The following is a 25901-nucleotide window of genomic DNA, read 5'->3' as shown; positions in this document are numbered from 1 at the left end:
TAAAGTATCCTGCACATTCTTCATTCAAAATCATTGCAGCAACGAGGTGGTAAAAAAATTTCACGCTCCAAAGATCTGGTACTACGCCTCGGACAACAATCGGTCCTACGAGCTCGAGGAGGTGCCCATCTCCATGGACAACGACGTGGGCATGGCTCGCGTCCTCGTCACGACGAATCTCTCGCTGATTCTCAGGCAAGTATGGCCCCAGGACGCCAGGCTCTATCGGTGTCTGCGTCCGCTGCGACACGACGTTCCGAAAAACGAGAGCGAAACCGTAGTGTTGGCCACGACGCCGGCTAGCCAGGATCTGTCGCCGGAGCTGCAGGACTACGAGCAGGTCATCGATTTGAACAACGAGTCCGAACTGGATGATCGATTCAATTACCGAGTCGAGAGTAAGAAATGTACGAGACGATGTCGTCTGAAAATTATTTCGACTTTTTTTGGTTGCAGTTGTCGAGAAGGAAGACAAGAAGAACGTAACGGATCAGAGAGGCAATCACAAGGATTACGAGAAATTTTATCGTGAGATCTACGTGCCCGTGACGCAAAAGATAGCGGTACTCAGAAAAAAAAAATACAACAAGAACAATTTATTCTCGAATATGCAAGCAAAAAAAAACAATGAATCTATCGATGCGCAGGAATCGGAAGACGCGGATTTGAGGAGGGTGCGCGAGGCCGGCTGGATAATCGAGCTGGCGACCGAGTTCGGCTCATGGGGTCCCTGCCGCGAGTGCAAAAATAAGAAAGGCAATAGAACGCGAAAAGCTCACTGCCGGGTCAAAAGTACTTTCAACGAGGTACAATGATAATGTACACTGTATACACGCCTTGTTGCGCGCAATACAAATCGTGCGGCCTCTCGTCGCGCGTCTATGCATATAATATTTTATATTATGTTTTTTGTATTCATGCAACGCTTTTATATTCTCCTTTTTTAAATTCAGACGACGATTACTCGGAATGACGTCGATCCTGATATTATTGAGATGTTCGAAAGATCACCTTTGCTATCGTGCAGGTATGCATATAAATGAGCACGACTCGAAACGTAGTTTCGTTATAAAAATAATCCTTGCCTCTTCTTTTTTTTCTCATCAGATCGATGGAGCTTCGCGAGCGACTGCCAATCATCGGCAAACTGACCCGAGACTTGCCGCAGTTCGAACAAGTGGAAGTCTGCAAGCCCTGCAAAAAGGAGAAAAAGAACAAAAAGTACAAATTCAAGCACAGGCGGCGCTATCTGCTCAACGAAGCCGCCCAATTGTCAATCGTTTGTCCCGAGTAGGTTTTTGTTTTTGCAGAAAATGACAACTTTACAATGTGCACCTTCTATCGTCGCGTATTTAAAGCGACACATCGATGCTGCATTTTGCAGGTCACGCCACACGCGAGCAACAAAGTTCGCTGGAAAATAACAATGAGAGAAAGAAAGAGCGAACGAGTTCTTGTATCATTCGGGTTCATTGAACCGGCTTTATAGAATACGTCTCTCTTTTTCTCTTTCTCTCTCTCGCGCTTTCGCCACACCGACGCTGCATCTGACTGCACTTTATAATATAATAATATATCGTATGCATATGCTAATTTTATAAATGTGTGCATACACTTAAAGAGCGAGCGAGGAGTCGAACGTCGTTTGGAGAAAGGAGTCTAAGATTCTGAAAAAAGGCAAAGGTCACTCGGTTCGCAAGAAGGATCCCACCGAGCGCATACTAGTCGATCCCTTCTTCACGCTCTATCTGCGAGGTATAGCAAGCGAGGCGGACACGATATTCAATCGATTGTGTCATTTTGTTACTTTCTAACGTTTTACCCTCGTTTTTTTCTCTCTCTTTTTTCCTACCGAAACTATCGACAGATTATCGCGACTCGATTATACTAAATTCTTCCTCATTACGTTCGTAACATTTTTTTTCTTTTTTCTTTCTTTCGATAGACGTTGGCAAGCCCGAGCAGGGAAATTACACCTGCACTGTGGATGGAACTCGTATGCTCCAAGTCAAATTGACGGTTGTGATGAGGCCTCGAGTGACGATCAAAGGTGCGTTGCACATCTTACTATTATACAGAGTCGCATTTCATTCGAAATTAGTTTGATTGTAATGAAAAATTCACTTATTTATGATGCTTTTATAAGAAACTAGGTAGATGTCTATTTTAAGCTATTTTGACATTTATGAAACGTTGTGGAAAAATATTCAATGATAATTTAGGAAAGACAATTTAAAGATTTCTTTTATGTCAAAACAAACTATTATCTAAACAGATAAACTCGTTATCAAAAATAATCCCAGGCAACGGCATTTCACTATGCACATTCGGTGCATTCTTCGATTAATATTACGAAAATAAAACACGATGCATCAATACCTAACCCGAAAGAAACCAAAAACTGCAAAAAATGTGGAACGCTTCACGATTTTGCGTGTCATCCTTGCGCAGGGGCCATGCTAATCTTCTCTGTATCGTTCCAATTTTAGTATATGTACTGCCGAAGCAAGTACGCTCAGAAGGGGAGACAGGCAGCTTATATAGTAACCGGAGTCTTTTTCTCGCCACTTGCGGGTACCGTTTTTTTTCGCCTAGTGCGCCTCGTAGCGGTGCGCGAGTAAAGTATCGATTCGTGGATACGAGAGCTCGCGCGCACGCGTGTTGCAGACTAGGCGCTCTAGGCGGAAAAATTCGAAATCGCATCTTACCCTGTATTTAATACACTGCTTATAACTTATATACTATTTCTCGCTAAATTTTTTGCAGAATTACTGAAGTATCTGGGCTATCTGAGTTTTATTTTTTTGGTCTCGTTCGTCGCCTGGATAATCGGCATAATACGAGCCTGTCGCAATCCTCAAATATTCGCCGCCAAGCAGCAAGAAGAGCTCGAGGAACTCATGAAGGATCTCTGAAAATTGAACATCGATGCATTCTTAGTATACGTTAATTAACTCGGTAAGTTTCCTCTCGATTCATCTCGAACTCGACGAGTTTCGCAAATATTTAAGAATGAAAAAAAAATGTCATCCCACTTTCATTAGCGTGCACGTCAACATAAATATTATAGTTGCGGAAAGAGAAAAATAATATGATAAATACGCAACTGCGCCGAGAGCCGAAGAGACAACAATGCGAAAACGATCGAGTCTCTCGATTAATTGCAAAACTCGTCGCGCGTCTATATATAAACCACCTACAATGTATAAGCCTCGAGAAGCCAAGGCGTCTCTAAACATTGGAGAGCGGGTCGCATACCGATACGACGATATATATAAGGATACCGAGCATATTTGTGCTGCCGAACGCGCGCGCGGAGGCTCGGCGGCTGCGGCTTCGGCGGCGGTGGGACTCCTATAATACACGTGAGTAATATATACCTGGGCAAGACGAGCGTATATGCAGGCTCTCTCTCTCTCGCTCTATCTCTCAGCTGTCTACGTAGTTGTATAGCTATGTCTTATATACCTATGTACCGCGAGAAAGAGGGAGACGGAGACAGAGAGAAGTGAAAGGAAAAAGGCGAGAGTATGTAGACTGGAATATATGTGCTCCGGGGCCCGTGGGGTTTCGTCTTGGCTCGCGGAGTTCCTCGGCAGTGCCAAGCCAACTGCGCTGCTGCTCTTCAAAATGGCTGTGCCTCGTCCGACTTTAATTTTATAAAACAAATAGATATTAAGAGTCCTCGCCCCGAATTTTCCCGACACACACGCACACAGATCGACGATCGAATTTTCGCTCGCGATCGAGTACGCGTGCGGGATCTCGAAAAGAGATTACAGTGGGTGCACAGTGGGGTGGGTCATTAGACTTGTGCACGAAAAATCGTACAAGAGAAAAATCGTCGTCATGAAGTACTGGAGATTTTCCTTGGCTGCTCTGCTGCTGGTGTTGTGTCTGGCGGACAGGTCATACGTCAATGCTGGTCAGTATCCGTGTTAGAATGGGCATATATTGTATGAGCGTAAAGTGTATGGTATAAGGTATACTTTACCTACGGTTGTACATTTTGATTTTTTTTTCGTAATAATCATCGACGAAAGAGAAAGCTAGATATTTGCGGAAGCCGAAAAATGAAGTAATGCTCGTTATTGAATCAAACAATCCGCGGCGTTGAAGACAAATAAAATAGCAGAACAATTTTTCAATTTGTTCCTTGACGCATTCATATATCAAATAAAATTAGAGACGTCAATGAGAGTACATGAATATATTTCCGGTACTGCGATCGATTCGACGGTTCAGCAGCAGTTTTCTTTTTTCATAGGAATGCTACAAATAAACAAACAATCTCAGAATACGTACGAGTGAAAAACGGCGCTGCTTTCTAATAATTAATTGTCAATTGGGCAAAGAGAGAAAGAGAAACACGTAGAGAGTTAGGAAGGAAAGCTTATTTATTATCATCTTGGCTGGTCGGCGCAAAGTAAATACTAATTGTTTCAACGATTCGTCTAATTTTTCTTTTCTTTTTGATTCTTAGACATAATCAGACGGTGCATAAGATGCAGATCGCGAGGAGATTTGGGCTCGTGCAAGGATCCCTTCACGCTGAACTCGACGCAAATCGAGCAGGAGCGCGGAGTCGAGGCGGTGCCTTGCGCCTCCAACTGGTGCGTCAAAATCATCGAGAGCCAGAGCATTCACAATGGCAAGTGACGAAAATCTCACACGAATATCGATCTGTGAATCACTCTTGTACTAATGATAAAATTCGTTTCTCTTGCGCACAGAATACGGCACGGCGACCGAGAGAAACTGTCTCGGTCGAGGTCCCGACGACAACGAGGAGCGCTGCGCCTACACCAAGTGGAACAACAAAAACGTCTACATGTGCTTCTGCAAAGGCGACCTCTGCAACGGGTCCTCGACGATCGCACTGTCGAGGTCGTTGCTGGCATTCCTGGCGGGCGCCTTTACTCTGCGCTGGCTATTATTATCGTGAGAAATCGTCGCGTTCGTGTCTCATTCTAGATTTTTTTTTCATGTATAACGTCGTCTCTCTCGCGATAAGTTACCTATCGATATAATTGTTGATACATTTATTATCGACTCTTTTTTATGCGCGCGTACTCGATTTTTAATTGACTCGAAATTCGACGTCAGATGACATTCGATGTTTTATACTTGTACTTTTATAGCATTCCGTATCAAATGCTGTATTACGTTTCGACTGCCATTTTACGCTACGTTATGTGAAACTCGACTTTCATACTAATGCGATGAACAAAAAAATATACGATTAATGTTATAATATGAAATATTTCGATTGTATTGTCATGTAATAATATAATGAACGTACAGAGTGCGTTTAGAGATTGTTTAAGTTTTTTTATAAAAAAATTTATATACTATTATTATTTGAACTTATGTACATAAAAACTAGATTATTTTATTATTACATTTTTATTATTATTTTTTAAGACTCATTGTATACCTACAACCTCTTTGTCGTGTTATAATATCGCTTATACAGCATAATGGTTTGGATATTGAAGTGTAGAATATTTAACCCAGGGCTAAAATATTCAACGTATACGACATTGATTAATTTTTTTTACAACGAATCCTATAAAAAAATTAATTCAGTTATTAAATGTAATATAAACGATCACTCCAGCATGGTTGCATACAGCTGTCACCCAGCCATTATCTCCAAAAATTTCGTTTGGCACAGGCAATGGAAAGAAAACCATTCGCATTCGCAAATTACAATGATTATTAATAACGCATCTATAAATAATCAAGTGGCACATCGTTACACAAAAGGGCAATCCTAATACGCCGGGCGATAATAATCGAGCCATGGCGAGCCGGGCCTGAGACTGCTCAGCAGATTGTCGCGCAGGCCGTTCTGGCGACGCTCGGCCTGCAGCCTCAACAGCGCCCGGGTGTGCGGCACGTCGCCGTAGTACAGCTGGCCCCGGCCGTAGATGTAGCTCACCGCTCGCAGCGCCGCGTCGCCCCGCAGCAGCAGCGGATCCGGATAATCTGCGAACGATACAGAGTAGATAAGTAGGCGATTCGATCGAAGAGTTAAATCGAAATTATTTAGATCGCATTAACGATGTACTCACCGAGTCCGTTCGAGAAATCCGGGCTGGAGTATCGATCTTCCGAATCGTAGCTCTCGTCGATCGTCCCGTCGGAGAAGTGAAGGAGTTTCGGCAGTGGAATGATTCGCTGATAGTTGTAATTGACAGGATGATGATACAGATTGTTACCCGATCGAAGATCTGCGAAACGAAATTATCGAAAAGATATATAGAGCAAATTGTATCAACGATTTCGCGGATAAAGAGGTTTCGTCATACCGGTAAACGTCAGGCGGGGAACTATGGCGCCACTATGGCTCCTTGTTCGTCCTACCGACACGTAAGACTGTTGAGAGATTATTCTGTTTCCTAAAAACATATTATTCATCGTCGAACAATCGCGTATGCAAAGCAAGGGAGAGAATCATCGATCAAGCGCGGTGATTGCATTACAATATGAAAAGATAGATTTACCCTCGATGGCGTAGCCGTGCTCCTCGACGTGCGGATGTCGAAGGATCTTCAGATGAAAACGCGCCAGTGGCGATGCCTCGCACATCGTACCGATCGTCAGGCTCGATAGCAGCAGGCTCGTGGCAATTCTCCTCTGCAGGCAAATCGGTGATAATTGTTTATGCAATGGTATATGCATTGAATATTTTAGGTGTACGATTATCGTATCGATCGAGCGCGAGAGGATACATCTTTGATGAGAAACTGTACCGCATTGCAGAATGCGGATATCGTACTGTTAACTCTTGAGGGACGCGCGCGAGGCTCGCTTTTGTATGTTAGCAGTGTCACACACAGCACGCTTTGAACCGTGTTTACCCACCTATTTTCATCGCGTGTGTGCCAGCAGCAGCAGTAGTAGCTGCAACCGGCGAAGACGTTTAAAATTGTATGGGTGCAGGCAAGAAAAGTAAACTAGGACCAAATTGTTCGACAGCTGAATAAAACGGAGAGAAGAAGAGAAAAAAAAAACTAGCTCAGTCGTTACGGCAAATTTAGGTGAAGGTTTCGTGTGCAAAATTAAGTATACTCTAATACGCGAGCTTGGGAAAAGTAACGGCGAGATTCGAGTGTCAGTGCAATTATCTCAGCCCCAGTGTAAAATAGTACCGAATACTAATGAGTGGAGGTAAAAAATGTATTTTCAATTGTTGATTGGTGATTGTAGATACTCGATAGCGATATGTAGTTGAAGAAATCACTTTTACCGATCGAGTGCAGCGAAATCGTGACGATATCTATCTACTTTCCTCGTCATCTTTTTTATCAATTAATTTCTTTCGTCATTCACAGATGTCTTTCGCAGTTTTGATGGCTCGACTGGTGCGCGCGCGTCAACACCTTATAAAAGCGCAATTACTCAATTTGTTTACGCGCGAAATCGCGTACCTACATCGAGGAACGTGTTAGGATCGCTTTGGGCACAAAAAAATGTTATAAGGCATGATTGGCGAATAATGCAGTTCTGGTTTTCCTTCGATATCGAGGCATTAAAAATAAAGAAAGAAACGTTTGTGTAACGTACTCGCGAGTTGCAACTCTCGGTGTTGAATTTTACCGAGAAATCGGTGGTGGCTGCAACTGTATTATAGGTACATCGCATCGTTGCACGTACTCATATACCCAAATGTACATTTTAATTAACTTGCCACGAATGTGGATCGAGCTTTTGTAATCAGTCTCGATTCTCCTTCTCCTCTTATTACCCCTCGAGTTCTTTCTCTCTCTCTCTCTCTGCTTTGTATGTATTATACTGAAAATGGGCTAGAAAACCCATCGAAACGTATTATACACATTGAATACACAGCAGATCTCGCGACGACACACATACATATTATACGATTGGCAAGAAGATTAAGATCGGTATTGTCGGCTCTTTGCCTCTCTTTGCTGTGTTACACAGTTATACAGACGTATATATATATAAAAATACACACACTTCCAATTTCCATTATCGGACGCGCGCGAGAAATGGCTTTTATACGCGTGTGTGTATGTGTGTGTGTAGACCGCCCGGCTAGAGCAGTAATATATCGAAGCACTCGTGACTATTTTATCGGCAACCGATCGATCATCGATACTCGTACGAAGAAAAAAATCTTCGCCGTCGTCGTCGTCGATACACCGACGCACTGCGAGCTTACGCACACATATCGGAGTCGAGCGCACTGCAGGAGTGAAAGTGTACTTACGTGTTACATTACTCCCCGTTATATACATTAGTCTGATTTTTTTTCCGCTGTCTAACATTTAAAGCAACTTAATGTGTGCGCGCATTATAATATATATCTATAACAAGTATGTAGGACGGTGTGTGCCATTCATTAAATGCTAATGTGCGAGGGAGCTACTGCTGCTGCCGTTATACAGCTAGCGAGAAAATCAGATGAGCCATCGATTTTATTCGATCGTACTTTTTTCTCTTGATGCATTAGGGCCTATCGCGTACACATTGGGAGCGAAATACATAGCTCATGTTCGAGCTACATATAAGAATTCCTCGTTGCGAAATTTTATTATACTGCCATGGGCATGTACGTTCGGTACTTTTAACGGGCACATTTAGCAAAAACAACGTGTTTGTATATCCTCAGGGCTTCGCAATGTATAGACGTACGTTGATACTATTTGCACGCCATATTATTTTAACGAAACGTGCGCGTGAATTCTATATCGAAATTTTGATGCCTTATAAGCTCGATTGGCCAAGCAGTGCACACCATAAGCTGGCCGTACCGCTACAGCTGTCGAAAAACGATCAATGCCTAAAATAACAACGCTGTAAGAGAGTTTGGGCCGCGCTGTCGAAGGGCTACGAAGAGGCAAATTTTATGATAGTCACGCAATCGAGACTCGATGCATCGGCACGCGTGTGCATTTATCGCGAGGATTAAATATTTTAGGCGATATTGTATTGCGTGCAGCTCGATTTATAAATTCATTTACACGTTCCGAAAACAGATTTGATGTGTTATTATTATTATTATTTTGTTTTCGTCATCTTCGGCAGATTTTCACTACGTGAGCACGTATACGTTACATACGATTGTGATTTAATTTCCGCCGAGTTTTAATTTTCCTTCGATTATAATAGTCGCGCGATCGGCGCATTCGAATTAATGCCCGGGCAATTAATTATACGATCGAAAAGTGGAATCGGAAGAAGAGAATAAAAATGAAACACGGGGTTGCACTATTGCCTTATATTGAAAAATCGATCCATATCCATATACGTACATAACGGAGCGAGCTTTTCTGCCGCAGACACTCGAAAGATCATATCGCTTGAATCAAGCGAAATTTTCCACTCTTACCCTTCGGCTTTATTGGCACTCTAGTAGGTACACGTAAAAAAAAACTTACCCACATTTTCGTCGTCGTCGTCGTTCGTCGTCGTTGCAGCTACGAACTTTGATTATTGCACTCGTACCCACCTACAAGCACTGCTGAGTAAGTGCAAACAATTTCTCGCTCATCTCTTTCGGCTCCCAATCCTCGGTGGCCCTTTGTGATATAAATATGCACGAGTAGTGTCGAGGAACACAAAAATTCATCCGACGCACATGCCACTGTGCGAAAAGGACTACTACCACCGATACTATTACCGACTTATAAGGCCCCCGTGCCGCTAGTCGCGTGATGCCGCACTGCCGCTGACGAGGCGAGAGATCGAGCGAATTTCGTTGGCGCGCGCGCGGATAAAAGTTCGCCTGTGTACGACGCCGACACACAAGTGGTATATACCATAAAAAGCGGGTGAGGATGGAGAGAGAGAGAGAGAGAGAGAGAGACAGTGCAACAACCACACGTACAAACGTTGTATGCATTGCGCTGCATGATCGGCGGGTGAACGGGAATTAGTGCCGATTGGGCCTCGTTTTTCCAGGTATATCGTACATATAATGCACACACATATCCACACGTAGCGGAGGTATGCCTTTACGGGAGCGTTTGAAGGTCTCTTTCGCATGAATAGTATAGTGCCACTGTTGTGCCCCGTCTCGATTCGTCATCGCATCCTCCTGGTATGATATTCGGTTATCCGACATCTCCGCTATTTTTCTCTGCCCTCGAGCATATGTGAAGCATCGAATTTGCGTATGTAGAACCTATCCTGCTTAAGTTTTCATTTCCTGAGAAATGAAACGCGACGATCGAATGGATCGGGGTTATACTCACATCTAAACGAAGCCGATGTAGAAAATGTATCATCGGCGATCGTTATTACATGGATTTCTGCGCATATGACAGCGGGCGAGCGGAAAAAAGTTATAAGCAGCCTTTGCAAGATGAAAAAACAACCAGGAAAATTATGAATATAAGGGCTAGAGCATGTTTTGTTCCTTCCAAAGAACATACATGTAATTTCAATGTTAACCAATTCTAGGTACAACCTTACATTTGGACTTCGGTAGAATTATAATCCATGAATTTATATAATTTTTATCGCAGCCTCGCTAGACAGCATGTGTTTTATAATTGTGAGCTATTTATTAAATTTGAAATAACTTTATTATATAATTTATGCAAAGAAGTATGTTTAATTTTATATTTATTTTTACAACGAAGTTTCGTATGCAAATTCGTGTACACAAAATCCTGGAGATTCTCGAGCTTTTTTAACAATAATCATCATTTTTTAAATAAATAGTCAAACTTTCGTTTTTAATAAATATATATGCTCGTTAAGTACACATATTGAGTACGCAAATTTGAATTTCGCTAACCCAATTTAACAAAACAAAAACAAAATCAAGTACAAACATTAAGATTATTTTGGTTTTGGGGCGACGATTTGAAGTTTTTGAACACCAGCTGTTTGAACACCAGCTTTTTGAACACCAGCTCTTTGAACACCAGCTCTTTGAACACCAACTTTTCGGGGCCCAAAAAGTGCGTCCAATATTCTTCCTGGTTCGGCATCAGCGACGGCAAACAGCATTAGACAAGCTGAATTTAAGGTATACATTTTTGAAAATATAATTATCTCAATTGTATAAGATATACGTTACTGTACCTGCCACGAGAAGTAGAATAGGTGAAGAGAATTTGAACATTTTTCTGTTTACGAGCTGTTGTTTACGAAAAAATTGTTCGAGCTCGTACAACAAACTGCTTTTATACTACGATCATGTTTAACTACTGCGCAAAAATATTACTGTACTTTTATAATAAAATTTTACGACCAGTACATTATTCGACTAACCGCTTGATTACATATTAAAATGTTTAATTAACAAAGCCAATTTACAATGGTAGAAAACGACCGTCGACGTTATTTTTAATAAGCAAATCTAATTGAATTCAAATCGATCGATGATTATGTGTCTCAAATATTCAAAGAAAAAAAATCAGTAAAACATGAAAAACATTCTACATCTATTCCATGAAGAATTTGAAGGAAAAAAGTTTGTCACTCACTTATATGATAGTATTTATTTTTTTCTTAATGTATTTTTCCGATGTACCATATGGTTATTTATGTATTGGCCGGAAAACCATTTTCATTGCTCAGTCGACGCGATAATGCGTTCAAAAGTTTGCTGAAAATCGTCGTAACGCTCGGAAAAATCTTCGCGATGAATTGCCTTATTTACTTTAGATCGATATTTTTTTTTTGCTTTTTATTTGCACCAATTTTCGCGGATATCATAAATTAATCTTCGCTCACCAGTATCTAGAGCTTTGATCTTTTTTGATTTTTTTTTTATCTGTCGCGCAATCTGGAAGAGCACAAAAAAAAGCGAAAAAGAACAAGCAGAAAAAAGTCGTGCTTACAGCACGTGTTTAACAGTGAAACCTTGGATTCTTTTTTTGTTACATTTGTAAATGACCAATTCGCAAAAGTATCCGCAAAATCGTTATAGGGGGGACACACGATTGTTAGCCGGGGTAATAAAAACGGCCGATAAAAGTCCACATTTTTTTCTACCTTTTGAGAATCGTCTGCGAATATTGAAATTCGAGATCGATAAACAGCGATATCTCGTGCACCGAAAGATATTTGAAAATTCATGTCAAGTGAATAAAAAAAAAAAAAAAAATGCGAACATCAAGACAATTTCGGTATAAGTGCAGACCATGATTTTTCGCGTCACGAAAAATATTGCTCAATTTTTCCCCCTTACTGGCCAACCGTTCCTGCGGGAGGCGCACACTGTCATTTTTCATCCTCGTGCCGCGTACACTTTGTACGAGTCATACTCGTATATCGCAGCTTTATGTAATCGTTCTCGCGCTCGCATCGCGATCATCGTGCATATAAGCACATTATACCTCGTGCACGTATAGGTACATAGGAGGAACAAGAGGAAGAAAAAGGAGTATAACTCGAGAGCGCGCGCCGAGGGGGGTGTTGCTGCTGCGCACCTGTGCGTCGTGTGTGCAAGATGAAGATGTAAGAAGAGGAAGGCTAAAAAAAAGCTCGCGCTTACAAAGCTGTATGCTTGTGTGTATGGCGATCATCGTGTATTATAATATAAGCGTGTGCCTTGTGCTGCTCTCGACTTGAGAACAAGCGACACACACACACACACATACTAAGCGTATGGGACACAATACGCCGCGATGAAAGAATAAAAAGAGAAGAAGAAAAAAATCCCCGCGCATAAACCCTTTCGCTCCCCTTTTTTGCCCTAGCTCATGACGCTCACTCTTACCCGGGAGCGCATTCAACAATTATCGGCTAGGCGCGGACTCCTCTCTCTCTCTCTGGCCACTGGAAAAACTAAAGAGCAGCACGTGTATATATGTATGCTGCAGCACGAGACAGAGATTGCAAGCTCGCTCTACGTTCGCGTGAGGGTGTGTGTGTGCAGTATAACACACACCTATAAGCGGAGCCTGTGCAGCCTCTGATCGCCTACTGCGCACATATATACATATACGCGCGCGCGAGAGAGGGTTCAAAAACCTCTCTGGACCGCTGTGACTGCTGTACACGCATATACAAGCGCGCTCGCAATATGTATACATTTGCGTGTGTGTGGGTGTGTGGGTATGCTTTTAGCAGGAGGGTGGCTGCCGCTGCCTCTCGCTGGGACTCGACTCGTTCTGTATACATATACACATGCAAGAGAGGTAGCGGAGAGAAGCGCAAGCGCGCAGCCTCCCAGCAGCCAGCAGCAGCAGAATTTTCTCTTATCGCGCGCGCTCTATTACTCGTCGGGCGCAGGCACAGCGCACAGATCGTTGCCGGCTGTTGTGCAGGGCAGCAGCAGCAGTAGCCCTGCCAGCCGCTCTGCAGAGGCCTCACCCGCTCACGCGCACACACAGACGAGCAGAGAGAGAGAGAGAGAGCCTCCTTCAGGCCTATAACACGGAAAATTATATCGCTCGTATTGCCCTCCGTGCACAAATTCTCGACGATTTCGTCTCGTTGCAGTGATACGGTTTTAATATCGCTTTTATACTACGCGCACTTTTGATAAACGAACGAAAGAAAATCGAGAGCCTAAACATTTTTTTTAATCTCGGCTTTGTTCGGTAAACACAAAAACGTAGAGTCGACGTTAAAACGAGGAAGTGAGGGTCGGAGATGAGTTTTACAACGGCGGCGACGACGTCGTTGCGTCGCGAAGACAACAACAACAACAACGACGACGGGGAAGCCGTTGTGTCAGGCCAGCATCAACTACATCGATCGCGCTCTCGAGATGGCAACGACGACGACAACGCACCACGACAGCGACGACGACTGGAAAAATAAGATTTTCACCCGTGTGTATCGAGCAGGCAGTCGAGCAAGCAGCTGAGGCGGAGGTGGATGAGAGGAGAAGGAGGAAGAGGAGGAAGGAAGGAGGGAAACGGCCAGGCCTGCTCCTAACTTTTCATCCGTTGCCCTCTCTCAAGCACGAGTTACGCCGTACGTCTCGCATAAAATATATATTTTTATATGTATAGAAAATACTTCGCGCCTATGTATTAACCCGTTGAATCAGTATACTATAAAATATTTCCATTCGGAGAAGAGCCGCCGAGCGAGCCAAACTTTTATCGATAATCGGGAGGATCATATTTTTTGGCAGCGCGTTCGCATGCGTCCGGTAATGTGCATGCGAAGGGTTGATGCATGCCTGTCGTTACGCGATTACGCGTTTTATTTACAACGCGAACAGGCGCCGCTGGACGTTGCATGATGCATGTGCGTATACGTGAATGCGTACATATACCTGCATGCGAAAGCTGCCGGCGAGTAAAACTGCGAAGAGCTACCTACTATTATACTGCAGATGTGGAGCGCGGCGCGCTACTCGCAGAGCTTTGCGCTTTCGGAATTCAAAAGGGGTGGGTAGGTCACTAATGTATGTACACACGTACGCGATATATGTATATGCGTATAAACGTGTACGTATACACGCGTGTGCGGATGCATATAATACCGCGAAAATATAGATGAGTGACCGAGTACATGTGTGCGCGCGGTGTGTGTTTTATGTGCTGCGGCAAGCGCATTTTTTTCCTTCTTTCTTTTTTAATGATGCTACACTGCCGCGCGCGTGAACGAGAATAACATTCAACGATGAAAAAATATCGCTTTTACACGAATCTTTTTTAATGAATGAGATTCGCGCGGTGTGAATGAGAGAAAAAAGAAGCGTACTTTTAAAGCTCCAATTGCGGATTTTTTCAAATTGACCTCGTTAATAAAGATCGCGTCTTCGCTGTTAATCTTAAATTATAGTTCGTGCTTTTCTTTGCCCGTGGTCACCGATTCGTGTACGTTATACTACTTTTTTTTACAGGCTGACTCGGCTCGGGCGACCATGACTGCCCAAGCGGAAAGCATTAAAATTTTAAACAAAACTTTTTCCATGCAAGAGGAGTTCGAGCTGCTCGAACAGTTTGAAGTAAGTTTTCAGCTGCGCGCGCGAACGTTTTATCGCGTATACTACCGAGCTTTCCTCGCCGCGCATTAACGACGGGTGTCAAAATAATCTTTTTTTTCTTTTTATTGTTCCGATGATACATCGTAGGAATGCGAGCAAAACATTCTGGAAACGTTGATCGTGAACGAGGAAGATATGGATAACGATGACGACGACGAAGACGACGATGGCACGGGCATGGAGGAGGTGGTTCTCAGCGACGAATTAATCGGCGAGTTGACCGACGTTACGCTGCCTAACGGCGAGCGAACGTTCGTCACGAAAAATCTCGAGTCTAACGGTATGAAATGTATTAATTCACAAGAAGAACAATGAGAAAAATATTACTAATATAACTTAACAGTTAAGAAATATCTTTAATGTTTTTTTTATAATATCATAACTTTAATTATAACCAAATCTTTTTCTCAGTAAACGATTCTTTTTACTTATTTCGTTTCTATTTTTTCTCTGGTTTTCTGTAGTCGAAGACGAGAGAGAAGAGGACGAGCTGAGCCTCCACGACGACGACGATTCGACTCTGGTCTTACGCGACATAAGCGGCCTCAACGACGGCAACATAATCGAATTACAGGTCGACTCGACGGACGAGACCTGTTTGATCGACGACGGCCGCGTTTATTCGCAGTTAAGGCTAGACGATGGCAACGTCGTCTACATCGTCAGGGAGGACGAAACGTCAAAAGACGCCACCGAGTCTTTCGATCAACAACAACAACAACAACAACAGCCACAAGAATCAACGACAACGATAGAAACGACGGAGGTGGAGGAGGAAGAAGAGCAACCAATCGTTATCCAAGTTGCAGAATCAGAAGTAGTGGTAGCAGGAGAAATCAATAATAGTGAGATTAACGATCAGTCAATCAATGGCCTAGATTTATCCCCTATCAATAACGTAACTAGTCATAAGATAAAGCATAATAATCAAACGACCCTAGACAAGAGCCGTCGTAATGCGCCTAATGGTAACTGTAAAATTAGCCGAATTAACGCGAGTAGTAACGACGGAGGCAGCGGTAGTAGCAGTAGTGGTAGCATCGTCGCGATAAGCGATAAGCCGAGCTGCCGAGATTATAATACAAGAGACGATGACAAAGAGAAAAACGACGAAGATTACGACGAAGAGAGAGAAGTGGCTGCTGCTGAGTCAACGGCAGCAACAACAGCAGCGGCGGCGGCGAAGAAAAAGCCGTTCTCGTGCGAGGCCTCGAACTGCCGCAAGACCTTCCCGACCTACTACAGCCTGAAGGCGCACCTGCGCACCCACAGCGACGAGAAGCCGTTCAAGTGCAGCGAGGAGGAGTGCGACAAGCGCTTCAAGACCTCGGGCGACCTCACCAAGCACGTGAGGACGCACACCGGCGAGCGACCGTTCGTCTGCCCGTTCGAGGGCTGCGGCAGGTCCTTCACCACGAGCAACATCAGAAAGGTGCGAGATTCATCGATGCGATCGATTGCGGTCATGATGACTCTTTAAAATACGTAACGTAACGATTGTTATCGCAGGTACACGTGAGGACGCACACGGGCGAGCGTCCGTTCAAGTGCAAGCATCCCAAGTGCGGCAAGGCCTTCGCCAGCCTGACCAACTACAAGAATCACGTGCGCATCCACTCGGGCGAAAAACCCTACATCTGCATGATGAACAATTGCGGCCGGCGTTTCACCGAGTACTCGAGCCTCTACAAGCACAATCTGGTGCACAAGGAGGACAAGCCCTACGAGTGCGACGTCTGCCGTCGACAGTATCGCCAGAACAGCACGCTGTCGCTGCACAAAAGGACGGCTCACAAGATCGTCGTCGCCGGAGTCGGAGCTGCTGCTGCGGCGAACAATAACAACGACGTGGCGGACGCGTCCTCCACGACGATAGCCAGCAGCGATGCCAAGAAGGAGTTGGAGAAAAATCTGAATCAGAGCTTGGTGGAGGACGACGAGATCATGTTCGAGAAACTTTTGGACAGTTCGCAGGACATGATTATCAGTCACGCGTCCAAGGTTCGGGGTCAATCTTGTTTTCTTTTTTTATGAACGTTCGATTGACAATAATGACTTAATGCTTTTGTTGTTTTTTTTATCATAGGAGAACAACTATTTCGAAAACGGTCAAGATCAGCTGTTCGATTATCTAGTCGAAGACTCGGATAGTCTATTGACCCAGTCAATGATAGATCCCAGTCAATTGATATCCCTGGATGTAAGTTGTGCAGCAATATTTCTATAATCATCGAGCTAATTTTTTTTTCGTTCTTTGTTTATGTAGATGCCCGACTGTTTCAACGACAAGGCCGAGCGCGACAATCCCATCGACGTGGCCCTAGACGAATTGAGTCGAAAACACGGCAACGTCGAGTTCAAGTGGATCAATCGATTTTGAACAACAACAACAACAACAACAACAAACACGAACGAGCTTCATATTCACAATCAATCAAAAAAATCAAGACACCATACGCATTCGTCGCGGTAGTCGTGAAATGTATTTTAATTGAAAACCAAAGAAAAAAATGATCTGTTTTATATAGACGAACACGAGCGTGTACGATCTTTCACGATGTATACGCCATAAAGAATAGCCAAGATGAAAGTAACGAAATTCTAAACTACTTCATACTACTTTTTTGATTATAAATATAGATAGAATTTTAATATATAACATAGAGAAGAAAAATGTTTTCACTTTTGAATAATTTTAATAAACTGCAATGGATAATGATGTCTTCGATGTAATTTTAAAAGAACAAAAAACGAAAACTTTTTGTAATTTGCCCTTTGTAAGTATTTTGAACAAAAAAAATATATATACATCGCTCTATTTCCAAAGGCGTAAAACGCAAGCCTGAGTTAATGTGTGCATTCATTGAAGCAAATTCGATATATTCCCAATATAACGCATGCACAAGGGCCTGCTCAGTCGAGTAACTTTGCACTTGGCAAGGGGTAGGTATATAATTTTGAATTTATTAGATCGTGAAAAGTATCGATGCTTTTCGCATCGTGCATAAATCGAGTCACGCAACGTATATTTTGCCCGACTCGAGCTAATCCTTTCCCATATCTTCCCCCGTGGTTTTTTCTTTGTCTTCTCTTTTGACTTTTATTCAACTTTTTGATTGAAATCGTGCATGGGAAGACGTTGCGAGGATTTTCTTATAGTACAGAGTTGAACGCAGCAAAGTTTTATGGCATTTCGTGTGCAACGTTTATCTGCGTGTATTGCACGACGCCACTGCGTACATTGGAATTTTTGAACGAAAAAAAGCAAAAAAGTGAATCGTGTTCATCGCTCATCAACTTTCGAAGACTTTTCAAAACTTTGACACATTCGAGTACTACTGCGTTACGAAGCAATTATGATCGTGATTAAAATTTACTCGTTGAATTGACAAGTTGATTAGCGCGTAGAAGATCGCCGGTTTTGATAATTATTGTTCACCTTGCATAAAGTAAATTTTATTTTTGACAATTTACGACAAACGAAAAAAATTCTTCCTCCAAATAAAATACAAAAAAGAGCGCGTCTTGATCGGATTCGACGTCGTTTTTTTGTAAGTATATGAACCGAATTATATAATAATTATGAATCGGTAATCATTTTGCAATTCTCACAGCACACCCTCGCGTCAACGCATTGCATTATTCAAATATGGAAACGCTCAACGACGACATCTGGACTCGATATTAAATTTAGATTAATGTCAATAATTACCGACAGAATATTTTAAATTATAAAGCGCACACACACGATCGGTCGCGTGAACAAAAATGTGACACATTTGATAATCGAATTCGTGCGTCGATGATTATGTGCGAAAAGGAAACAAATCGCATGGGACTCGGGATAGACGTACAAACAATTTGTCACTCGGAATCATTAGAAATCGAGGAAAACATAAGTCCAAGGCCTTGGATTCGACGAGTTTTCTATAAACGCCACATGCAACACGACCGCCAAATGGGTTTTGCGCGCACATGGATATTATGGTATAGTTTACCTGTGTGTAAAAGGCTCTCTCGTGTGTACAGTAGGGTGTCCGTTATTTCCCAAACGTTAAAAATCCTTGCTCCAGAAGTTTAGATCACTTCTTTGTGATATAAAAACATGATTTGTACGGTTTATAACCCATAGGCACAGGTTAAAACCGTGCCTATAAATTAAAGTCGATATTTGCATTTAACCCATTAGCTCACAGAATGTAGGACTTTAAGGTGGGATTTTTTCCATGTTTTGAGCTTTAGAAAAACGTTGCAAGTACATAATTTGATGTAAAATTTAATTCCCTTTCCAAATCAGGGCTCAGATTTGAAAACCAATGCGTAGTTCAAAAGTTATGATCGTTTAAACGAAAAATTCTGTGCAAAACATGACAAATTCATACGTTTTTTCATGTTCAAACAAGCATAACTTTTGAACTATGCATTGGATCTCAAATCTGAGCCCGGATTTGGAAAGGGCATTAAATTTTACGCCAAATTATATATTTGCGAAGTTTTTCACAAACGCGAAACATGGTAAAAATCCTACTTCAAAGCAATGCGCGACAGTTGCTTCGTAGCGCAGTGTACCGCGCAGCCCAGAATTTTACGTTTTCACGCGTTCGTTGCTGTATTTCAATAAATAATAATCATTTTCACACTCTGAAAACTAGCATATCGATAGGAAATTTCCTCAGCTTTCAATTAAAACTATCTGAAAAAATCTTAAAAATACCGTTTTAGAGATATTCAACTTTGAAGGTTTTCCGACGATTTTTCCGGAGAAAGAGGAAAAATTTCGGAAATCTGACCTTACCATAGGAAAGCTGAGATAATTTCCCATCGAAATGATATGTTACCTTTTTTCTTTTAGGTGCATTTGGGTGCTGTTACAGAGAGTTAGAAATTGAGCAATTTCGCCTCATAACGCCGTGCGGGCCTCGCGCTAGAAAACTTAACTCTGATACCTTAAATGTTTAGATAAGTTCAAAGCTTATCACCAAAGGATTTATACGATCCGAAAAAAGATCCAATGTTTTTATAGTAAAATTTAATGCTCTTTCCAAATCCGGGCTCAGATTTAAGATCCAATGCATAGTACAAAAGTTATGCTCGTTTGAACATGAAAAACGTATGAATTTGTGATGTTTTGCACAGAATTTTTCGTTTAAACGATCATAACTTTTGAACTACGCATTGGTTTTTAAATCTGAGCCCGGATTTGGAAAGGGAATTAAATTCTACATCAAATTATGTACTTGCAAAGTTTTTCTAAAGCTTAAAACATGGAAAAAATCCTATCTTAAAGTCCTACATTATGTGAGTTAATGGGTTAAATGCAAATATCGACTTTAATTTATAGGCACGGTTTTAACCTGTGCCTATGGGTTATAAACCGTACAAATCATGTTTTTATATCACAAAGAAGTGATCTAAACTTCTGGAGCAAGGATTTTTAACGTTTGGGAAATAACGGACACCCTAGTGTACAGCCAAGACATCGAGCTGGATTAATAATATTATTCTTCCGTTTTGCGTTATGTGTATTACGTATGCAAAGATATTTTAATCCTTTCGGTAAGCTTATCTCGTACGTGCGCAAGCGCTTATTTTACTCGCTCAGCCGAGCAATTAATAAAAACGAATAATAGAAAATGTGTACAATTAATAAGAATGAAAAATTCCGTTTGCTTTGCATTTGTTTTTCTTCTCTCTCTCTCGTTGCTTCATTTACCTCGTTATGTTGATATCGTCGTCGTCGATGCAACAACAATTTTTTAGATCGTGGAAAATTAGAAAAAGAGAGAGGAAACGACGCGAGATTAGCAAATGATTTTACACAATTCAACGTACTACATACGATACGCGACCGAAAAGTCGAGGAGTTCACGATCGACAATGAGGTCGTCGATCTCTCGCGAGACAATGTGTATACTCGAACGAAAATATATAGACGTCGATATATTTAAGCTCGCCGCCGCGCCAGTCGATAAATATCAGGAATAACATTTGACAAAAAAATTTTTATAAAATAAACTCGAAGGATGGCGGAAAAGAAGAAAACTGTGCCATTGAGTGCGGCCAACGACACTATCACAGCGCGACACTAAGAACAATAAATATATACGCGCGATCTGCAAAACAATGATTCCTTCGCTCGCTTAAAAGGCTCCGCGCGCGGAAGGAAAACTTTTCAGCTATCCGTTCTTAATTTTTTTTTCTCTGCGTCAACCCGTTCGCGCGCAGGAGCGGATGTACAACGAGGAGTGGACGCCATAAATTAGTTTTTTTTTTCTTCTTTTTCTTCCTTTTTGACTCATCGAGGAATTTATGATGTTACTAATACACCGACGACGACAACTAAATGTATATAAATTGCGCAACCCATCGATTTGTCATATTTTCCTCTACGTAAAAGCTCTTCTTCTCGCGGACACATCGTTGTTGGTGAGCGAGGAAGTGAGATAATTGTTTGCGCCGTGCCTACATACACGCACACACACTTTAACTTGCTTTGACCGATTGATGAACGGCCTCTCGTTTAACAATAAATATATCGTTTGTACGTTGCTTTACCGTATAAAGTCAATGATAATGTCGAATATATATTATAAGTATTATTATATATGTATGTGTGTGACTCGGAGAGTCACCTGCGCTGATGAAATTTCATTAGCCACGCTACGTTTAAGCTCTTACGTTTTTTCCTCTCACGAGTATCGATACGACGTCGATCGATTCGTAAGAAAAACGTGTGTGTGCGCGCGCGAAGACACATTGTTTTGCCGTTACAATTAATTTATAGATATTAATTATTGATCAGGAAGCGCATTAATTCTTCATATGTATGCATGTGCGAGCAACTCGCGAGCTCGAGTTATGAATAACTCGGCGTTATTTTTTTTTTTTTTCTTTATTTGCGCGATGGAAAATTTGTCCAAGTGTGCAAAAAAATGTACACACATATAATATACGCAGACAGACAGAATGTTATGTACGTAAATTCGCAATTGTCATATATTTATCTCGCGGGGTTTACGATGACTAATAATTGTCATGTGTAAACACAGCATAATTCGGAATTTTGGAATAACTTTCGGAAGTTTGATCTTGCGGCGCGCACACACCTGACTCGCTGCGTTGCCGCCGCCGCAGCCGATCGCTCCTTTTAAAGATATGTATTCGAACGATTTATTAATCGGTTATATTTGCTTGTGTACACGCCAGTCGCGGCCGGGCGATATTATGTGTAAGTACATGCATACAAACGATAAGTGTATATATAACACATGCTTATATGGTGATGATACACATATTTATAGCAAAACGTGAGAGTGGGTGAAACGTTTATTAATATAAATTACAGCATATGTAGTACAAAGTAAAATTAGGTCTTGTTCGTTGTAACATTTCTTTTGTATAGATAACGATGTTAATCGAGCTTCAGAATAGAGTATACATTTTACATATTACACGACGAAATAAAATCGGTATAGCCGATGATGACACTCAATAATCTATATCGTTGTGCAGCGAACTTCGACGAACTACTTTTCACGAAAACTCGCTAGCGGAATCGAATGGCATCATCGTCGATACAAATCGTTGTTTTTTTCCCGATAAGCTCGAATCGTTTCGCAGCATCATTATTGTGTATTTGCGTTACCGTTATAGATATAGCACTAATAACAAATAATCCGAACGACTTTAAAGAGAAAATTTGATCGTGCATTAAGGCGACGGCGGGCATTTGTGATCATCATTATCAAATATATATAACAAAGGGATCATTGAATGTGTTATAGATACATGCGAATACAGCCGCGATCGTTCCGAGAAAATAAAATTGACCGATCGTCGGAATTAATTTGTGAGAGAATTGAAATATATCGCTCGATACGCCAGGATATACGATATACTGTTCATTGAAAATTGAACAATTAGATCCCTTCACGAGCTGTATGCATATGAATGAAATCAACGCTCGAAGATAAAAGCGTACGAGCCGCGCGAAAGGGGGCTCGTCTCTTCCTCGTCGTCAATAATGTAATTCGCACCTTTTTCGACTTGTTTTTTTCCTTTATCGCGTGGTACATGCGTAAGAGTTCGAGAAGTTACCAACGTAATGCGAGCGACGCGCGAAAGGCTCAAGCCCAAAACTCTTAATGCAACGACCTTTTGTATTTGCACGGGTATCTACGTGCATTCGCATGCGTGTACAATATTATATGCGCCTATTTGCTCGTGACTGCGTCTCACTGACCAACACACGCGACCATTTACATGTTCGTGATTGTGTATTGGCTCGCACACACGCACACATATAAGTATAAACCGATCACATGTTTATTTACAATAATTGAATTAACAGGTGCGCTTTTGCGCACACGCGGCCACGTGCAGTAACGCGCGCGAGAGCTTATTTTTCATCGAGAGACGGTGAGAGCAAGAGAGAGAGAAAAATTTGATCGCACTTGAACCTCAACTCTCTCGTGCGCGCCTGCACCTTGTTTAGTAAATACGCTAATGGTTAAAGTCACCACAAGATACAGAAGCTAGCTTTGAATGTCAAGTGCTAACGCCAATTAGATGAAAATTAATCAGCCCTCCAAGCGATACTTCGCTTCAATGCTCTTCTAGTTAAGAATGAAAAAGGATGAATTCAATGAAGATTTAATGTAAAATCCAACATAAAATTTAAAGTGAACGATATTGAATTTTATTAAAAGGCACCTTTGAGTTAAATATTAGTTGAAAATTATGGTATCAACAGTGATTTATTTCACATACGTTATTGTTAAAGCGAAACTGAACAAAAAAGATTGGATTTTGTGTTGAAATTTGAAAATTTTGACTAAAATAGCAAAAAAAATTCATGAGAATTCAATCACAATTGAAGCCAGCATCCCCCACTAGATGGCGAGTATCTTTATATGTAAATCTGCAAGTATCAAAGTCAAAATAATTATATAACTCAAATCATGGTTTTGAAAAGTGTACAATCTTCGTGTATACGTTTATGACTTTTTCAAAGCATGGCCTTGAATGAATTGCTTAATTTGAGATTTTGGTCTAATTGATTATAATCATTGTTCTTCCTCTCTTTCTGATTACCGGAAAAATAAGCGGAAGCATAAGTATACTGCATTTTTATTAAATTCAATTGATTGCTTTCAGGAGATAGCGAGACTGAGGTGAATCGATGATATTTCGAAAAATTATATGAATATCTAGTAAATATCTTTATCTCTACAAATTACTTAGAGTTGAAGAAATTGTTAAGCCTAGATACAGATTTTAAGAAATCGTTATATTCTTATGGGTGCATATCTGAAGTAATAAGAATAAGCGCGTGATGAGTAGAAGATTAAAATAATTACATGAAAATTAATGTAAAGATGGAAGAAACTTTATCGTTTTACGTATAAGAATCTACTTTTATGTAAAATAATGAAAGTAATAATTAAATTGAAATATAAATAATTGTCGCCCCATTTCCAAAATCTGTTGACGTCCAGAAAACGATATGAAAAGGGATTGTGCGCCTAGCTCGACGTTTTCGCGCACGTGGGCTGTCCACGCGTTCTCGATGCGTCTCGAGATTCGCGTCGTTGAGCGATCGCTGTCGCGCTCGCACACGTTTTTCTTTCATTATTCCACTACGCGTCTTTGCGTCGTTGTATGGATCTCGATCAGAGACGAAAAATAAAAAAATACACGAGCGCCAATAAAATATTTCTGATTACAATTATAAATACCGGACGATCTCGGCTGCGAAGCGCAGCAATCGAGAGACGATCGCGAGCGCGTGGATGGTAATTCGAAAAATCGTGATTACTGCCGCGACTTTCGATCATTGAGGGACGATATTATATCGCGTGGTCTAGCAACGCGGCAGGATATTTTTTTTTGCGCACAAACAACTTTCAAACGCACACGACTCGCACTTTTTTTCACTGCGGAGAAAGAAAGAAAAAATGATACACTCCTATACAAATTCACGATCGAAATAATATAAGGCCGACGCGCACATTCGCACCGAGATGCGCAATACAATAAAATGAACTGCTGAGACTGCCCCAGCGGCGAATACACGTTATATTATTATTATATATACGGCGAGATATAAATATTTACAAGTAACATTTAATACGGATGTATCATTTCTAATTTCTCATTTGATAAATACATTGTATTGTACCACGTGTCCAGTGTCCCCGCACGTCTGCTCGTGTGTACATAAAATTTTCACACTCACATGCAGAGAAAGAGTGAAAAAAGAGGGAGAAAGAGATAGATTGCGCGCGTGATGCACTTAACTCGTAGTATAATACGTTTGCTTGATGCAATTTCAAGAATTTTTTTTTCTCTCTCTCTCCTTTCTTATTGTTATGATCTGTGTGTAAGTAAATACCTACACTCTCGCCGATGAGGTACATATCACAGCTCGGGCAATGTAAACAATATACTCCGGGCGCACGTGTCACGATTGTAATGCTTTATATTGTTATGAATTGTATATATTTTGTTGCACTTCGTCGCGTAAATCGTTTGAAAAGAAAATACGGTCTTTTGACGTACAACCCTAATGGTCTTAAACCGAAAACCTTTCAATTTTTCTTCATGGAATCACGTGCCAATCGAATATTTTAATGAGGCATTGTGCAAATTATATACTTTCACGCAAGCAATAGATAAATATAACGTTTTGGAAGAAACCCGACCTCTCTCTCGGTCGAATTTATTTCAATGCATAATTACACCCGATTAATAGGGGAAAAATTCGCGTGATAACGAATTGCCTCTCCACCACTCGCGGCTATTAATATGTATACATGATATATAAACGATGCCTACTATGATCTAATGACCAATGCACTGTATCTCGCTTGCCACCGCGGATCGTAAGTCAAGGTTGTGGTCGTGCCGTTGTCATCGCCGTCGTTGGCTGGCTCGGCCCACTTGGCCCAGTTGAAAAACGATCGAA

At 41.5% G+C, this 25901-nt stretch overlaps 3 protein-coding genes and 1 non-coding gene across 5 annotated transcripts; 2 read left to right on the top strand and 2 right to left on the bottom strand.

Moving 5' to 3' along the window:
- Positions 1-680: 680 nt before the first annotated feature.
- Positions 681-12558, top strand: LOC106653070. Its single transcript, XM_023462828.1, has 10 exons — positions 681-806; positions 954-1027; positions 1108-1290; positions 1622-1755; positions 1946-2050; positions 2767-2887; positions 3810-3925; positions 4484-4651; positions 4734-4887; positions 12486-12558. Exons 2-10 carry the CDS (start codon positions 996-998, stop codon positions 12556-12558), a joined length of 1086 nt encoding a protein of 361 aa, XP_023318596.1. The 5' UTR covers positions 681-806; positions 954-995.
- On the bottom strand, positions 2407-2513 carry LOC111694488. Its single transcript, XR_002763650.1, has one exon. It is a non-coding gene; the product is annotated as a U6 spliceosomal RNA (small nuclear RNA).
- LOC106656202 lies at positions 5472-9694 on the bottom strand. The gene is made up of 5 exons (XM_014376960.2): positions 9411-9694; positions 6510-6642; positions 6315-6404; positions 6078-6236; positions 5472-5991 (listed from the first exon to the last, which is right to left on the bottom strand). The coding sequence occupies exons 1-5, from the start codon at positions 9414-9416 to the stop codon at positions 5777-5779; spliced, it is 603 nt and encodes a 200-aa protein (XP_014232446.1). The 5' UTR covers positions 9417-9694; the 3' UTR covers positions 5472-5776.
- A 708-nt stretch (positions 12559-13266) lies between the features above and the next one.
- Positions 13267-17692, top strand: LOC106656173 (zinc finger protein 143-like). 2 transcript variants are annotated; one of them, XM_014376891.2, is made up of 8 exons: positions 13267-13911; positions 14792-14896; positions 15023-15215; positions 15400-15780; positions 15877-16367; positions 16445-16936; positions 17022-17135; positions 17202-17692. In XM_014376891.2, exons 2-8 carry the CDS (start codon positions 14813-14815, stop codon positions 17313-17315), a joined length of 1869 nt encoding a protein of 622 aa, XP_014232377.1. In that variant the 5' UTR covers positions 13267-13911; positions 14792-14812; the 3' UTR covers positions 17316-17692. The 2 variants fall into 2 exon arrangements, with proteins under 2 accessions (XP_014232377.1, XP_014232367.1); XM_014376881.2 differs by having other exon boundaries at positions 15400-16367.
- Positions 17693-25901: the final 8209 nt, after the last annotated feature.

The sequence above is a fragment of the Trichogramma pretiosum genome, unplaced genomic scaffold (assembly GCF_000599845.2).
Source record: "Trichogramma pretiosum strain Unisexual culture from Peru unplaced genomic scaffold, Tpre_2.0 scaffold1, whole genome shotgun sequence".
NCBI classification, from domain to species: domain Eukaryota; kingdom Metazoa; phylum Arthropoda; class Insecta; order Hymenoptera; family Trichogrammatidae; genus Trichogramma; species Trichogramma pretiosum.
Note: the sequence above shows the minus strand (reverse complement) of the source record. Positions and strands in the feature narration are given on the sequence as shown.

Bases quoted from the DNA above. Each gene is read 5' to 3' on its own strand.
- LOC106653070 (XM_023462828.1), top strand. From the start codon at position 996: ATGTTCGAAAGATCACCTTTGCTATCGTGCAG. The intron at 1,756-1,945 runs GTATAGCAAGCG...TTCTTTCGATAG, and splicing joins CTTCACGCTCTATCTGCGAG to ACGTTGGCAAGCCCGAGCAG. The intron at 4,652-4,733 runs GCAAGTGACGAA...TCTTGCGCACAG, and splicing joins GAGCCAGAGCATTCACAATG to AATACGGCACGGCGACCGAG.
- LOC106656202 (XM_014376960.2), bottom strand. The intron at 6,237-6,314 runs GTATGACGAAAC...TTCGTTTCGCAG, and splicing joins TCCCCGCCTGACGTTTACCG to ATCTTCGATCGGGTAACAAT. The intron at 5,992-6,077 runs GTGAGTACATCG...TATCGTTCGCAG, and splicing joins GGATTTCTCGAACGGACTCG to ATTATCCGGATCCGCTGCTG.
- LOC106656173 (XM_014376881.2), top strand. From the start codon at position 14,813: ATGACTGCCCAAGCGGAAAGCATTAAAATTTTAAACAAAACTTTTTCC. The intron at 16,368-16,444 runs GTGCGAGATTCA...TTGTTATCGCAG, and splicing joins CCACGAGCAACATCAGAAAG to GTACACGTGAGGACGCACAC. The intron at 17,136-17,201 runs GTAAGTTGTGCA...TTGTTTATGTAG, and splicing joins GTCAATTGATATCCCTGGAT to ATGCCCGACTGTTTCAACGA.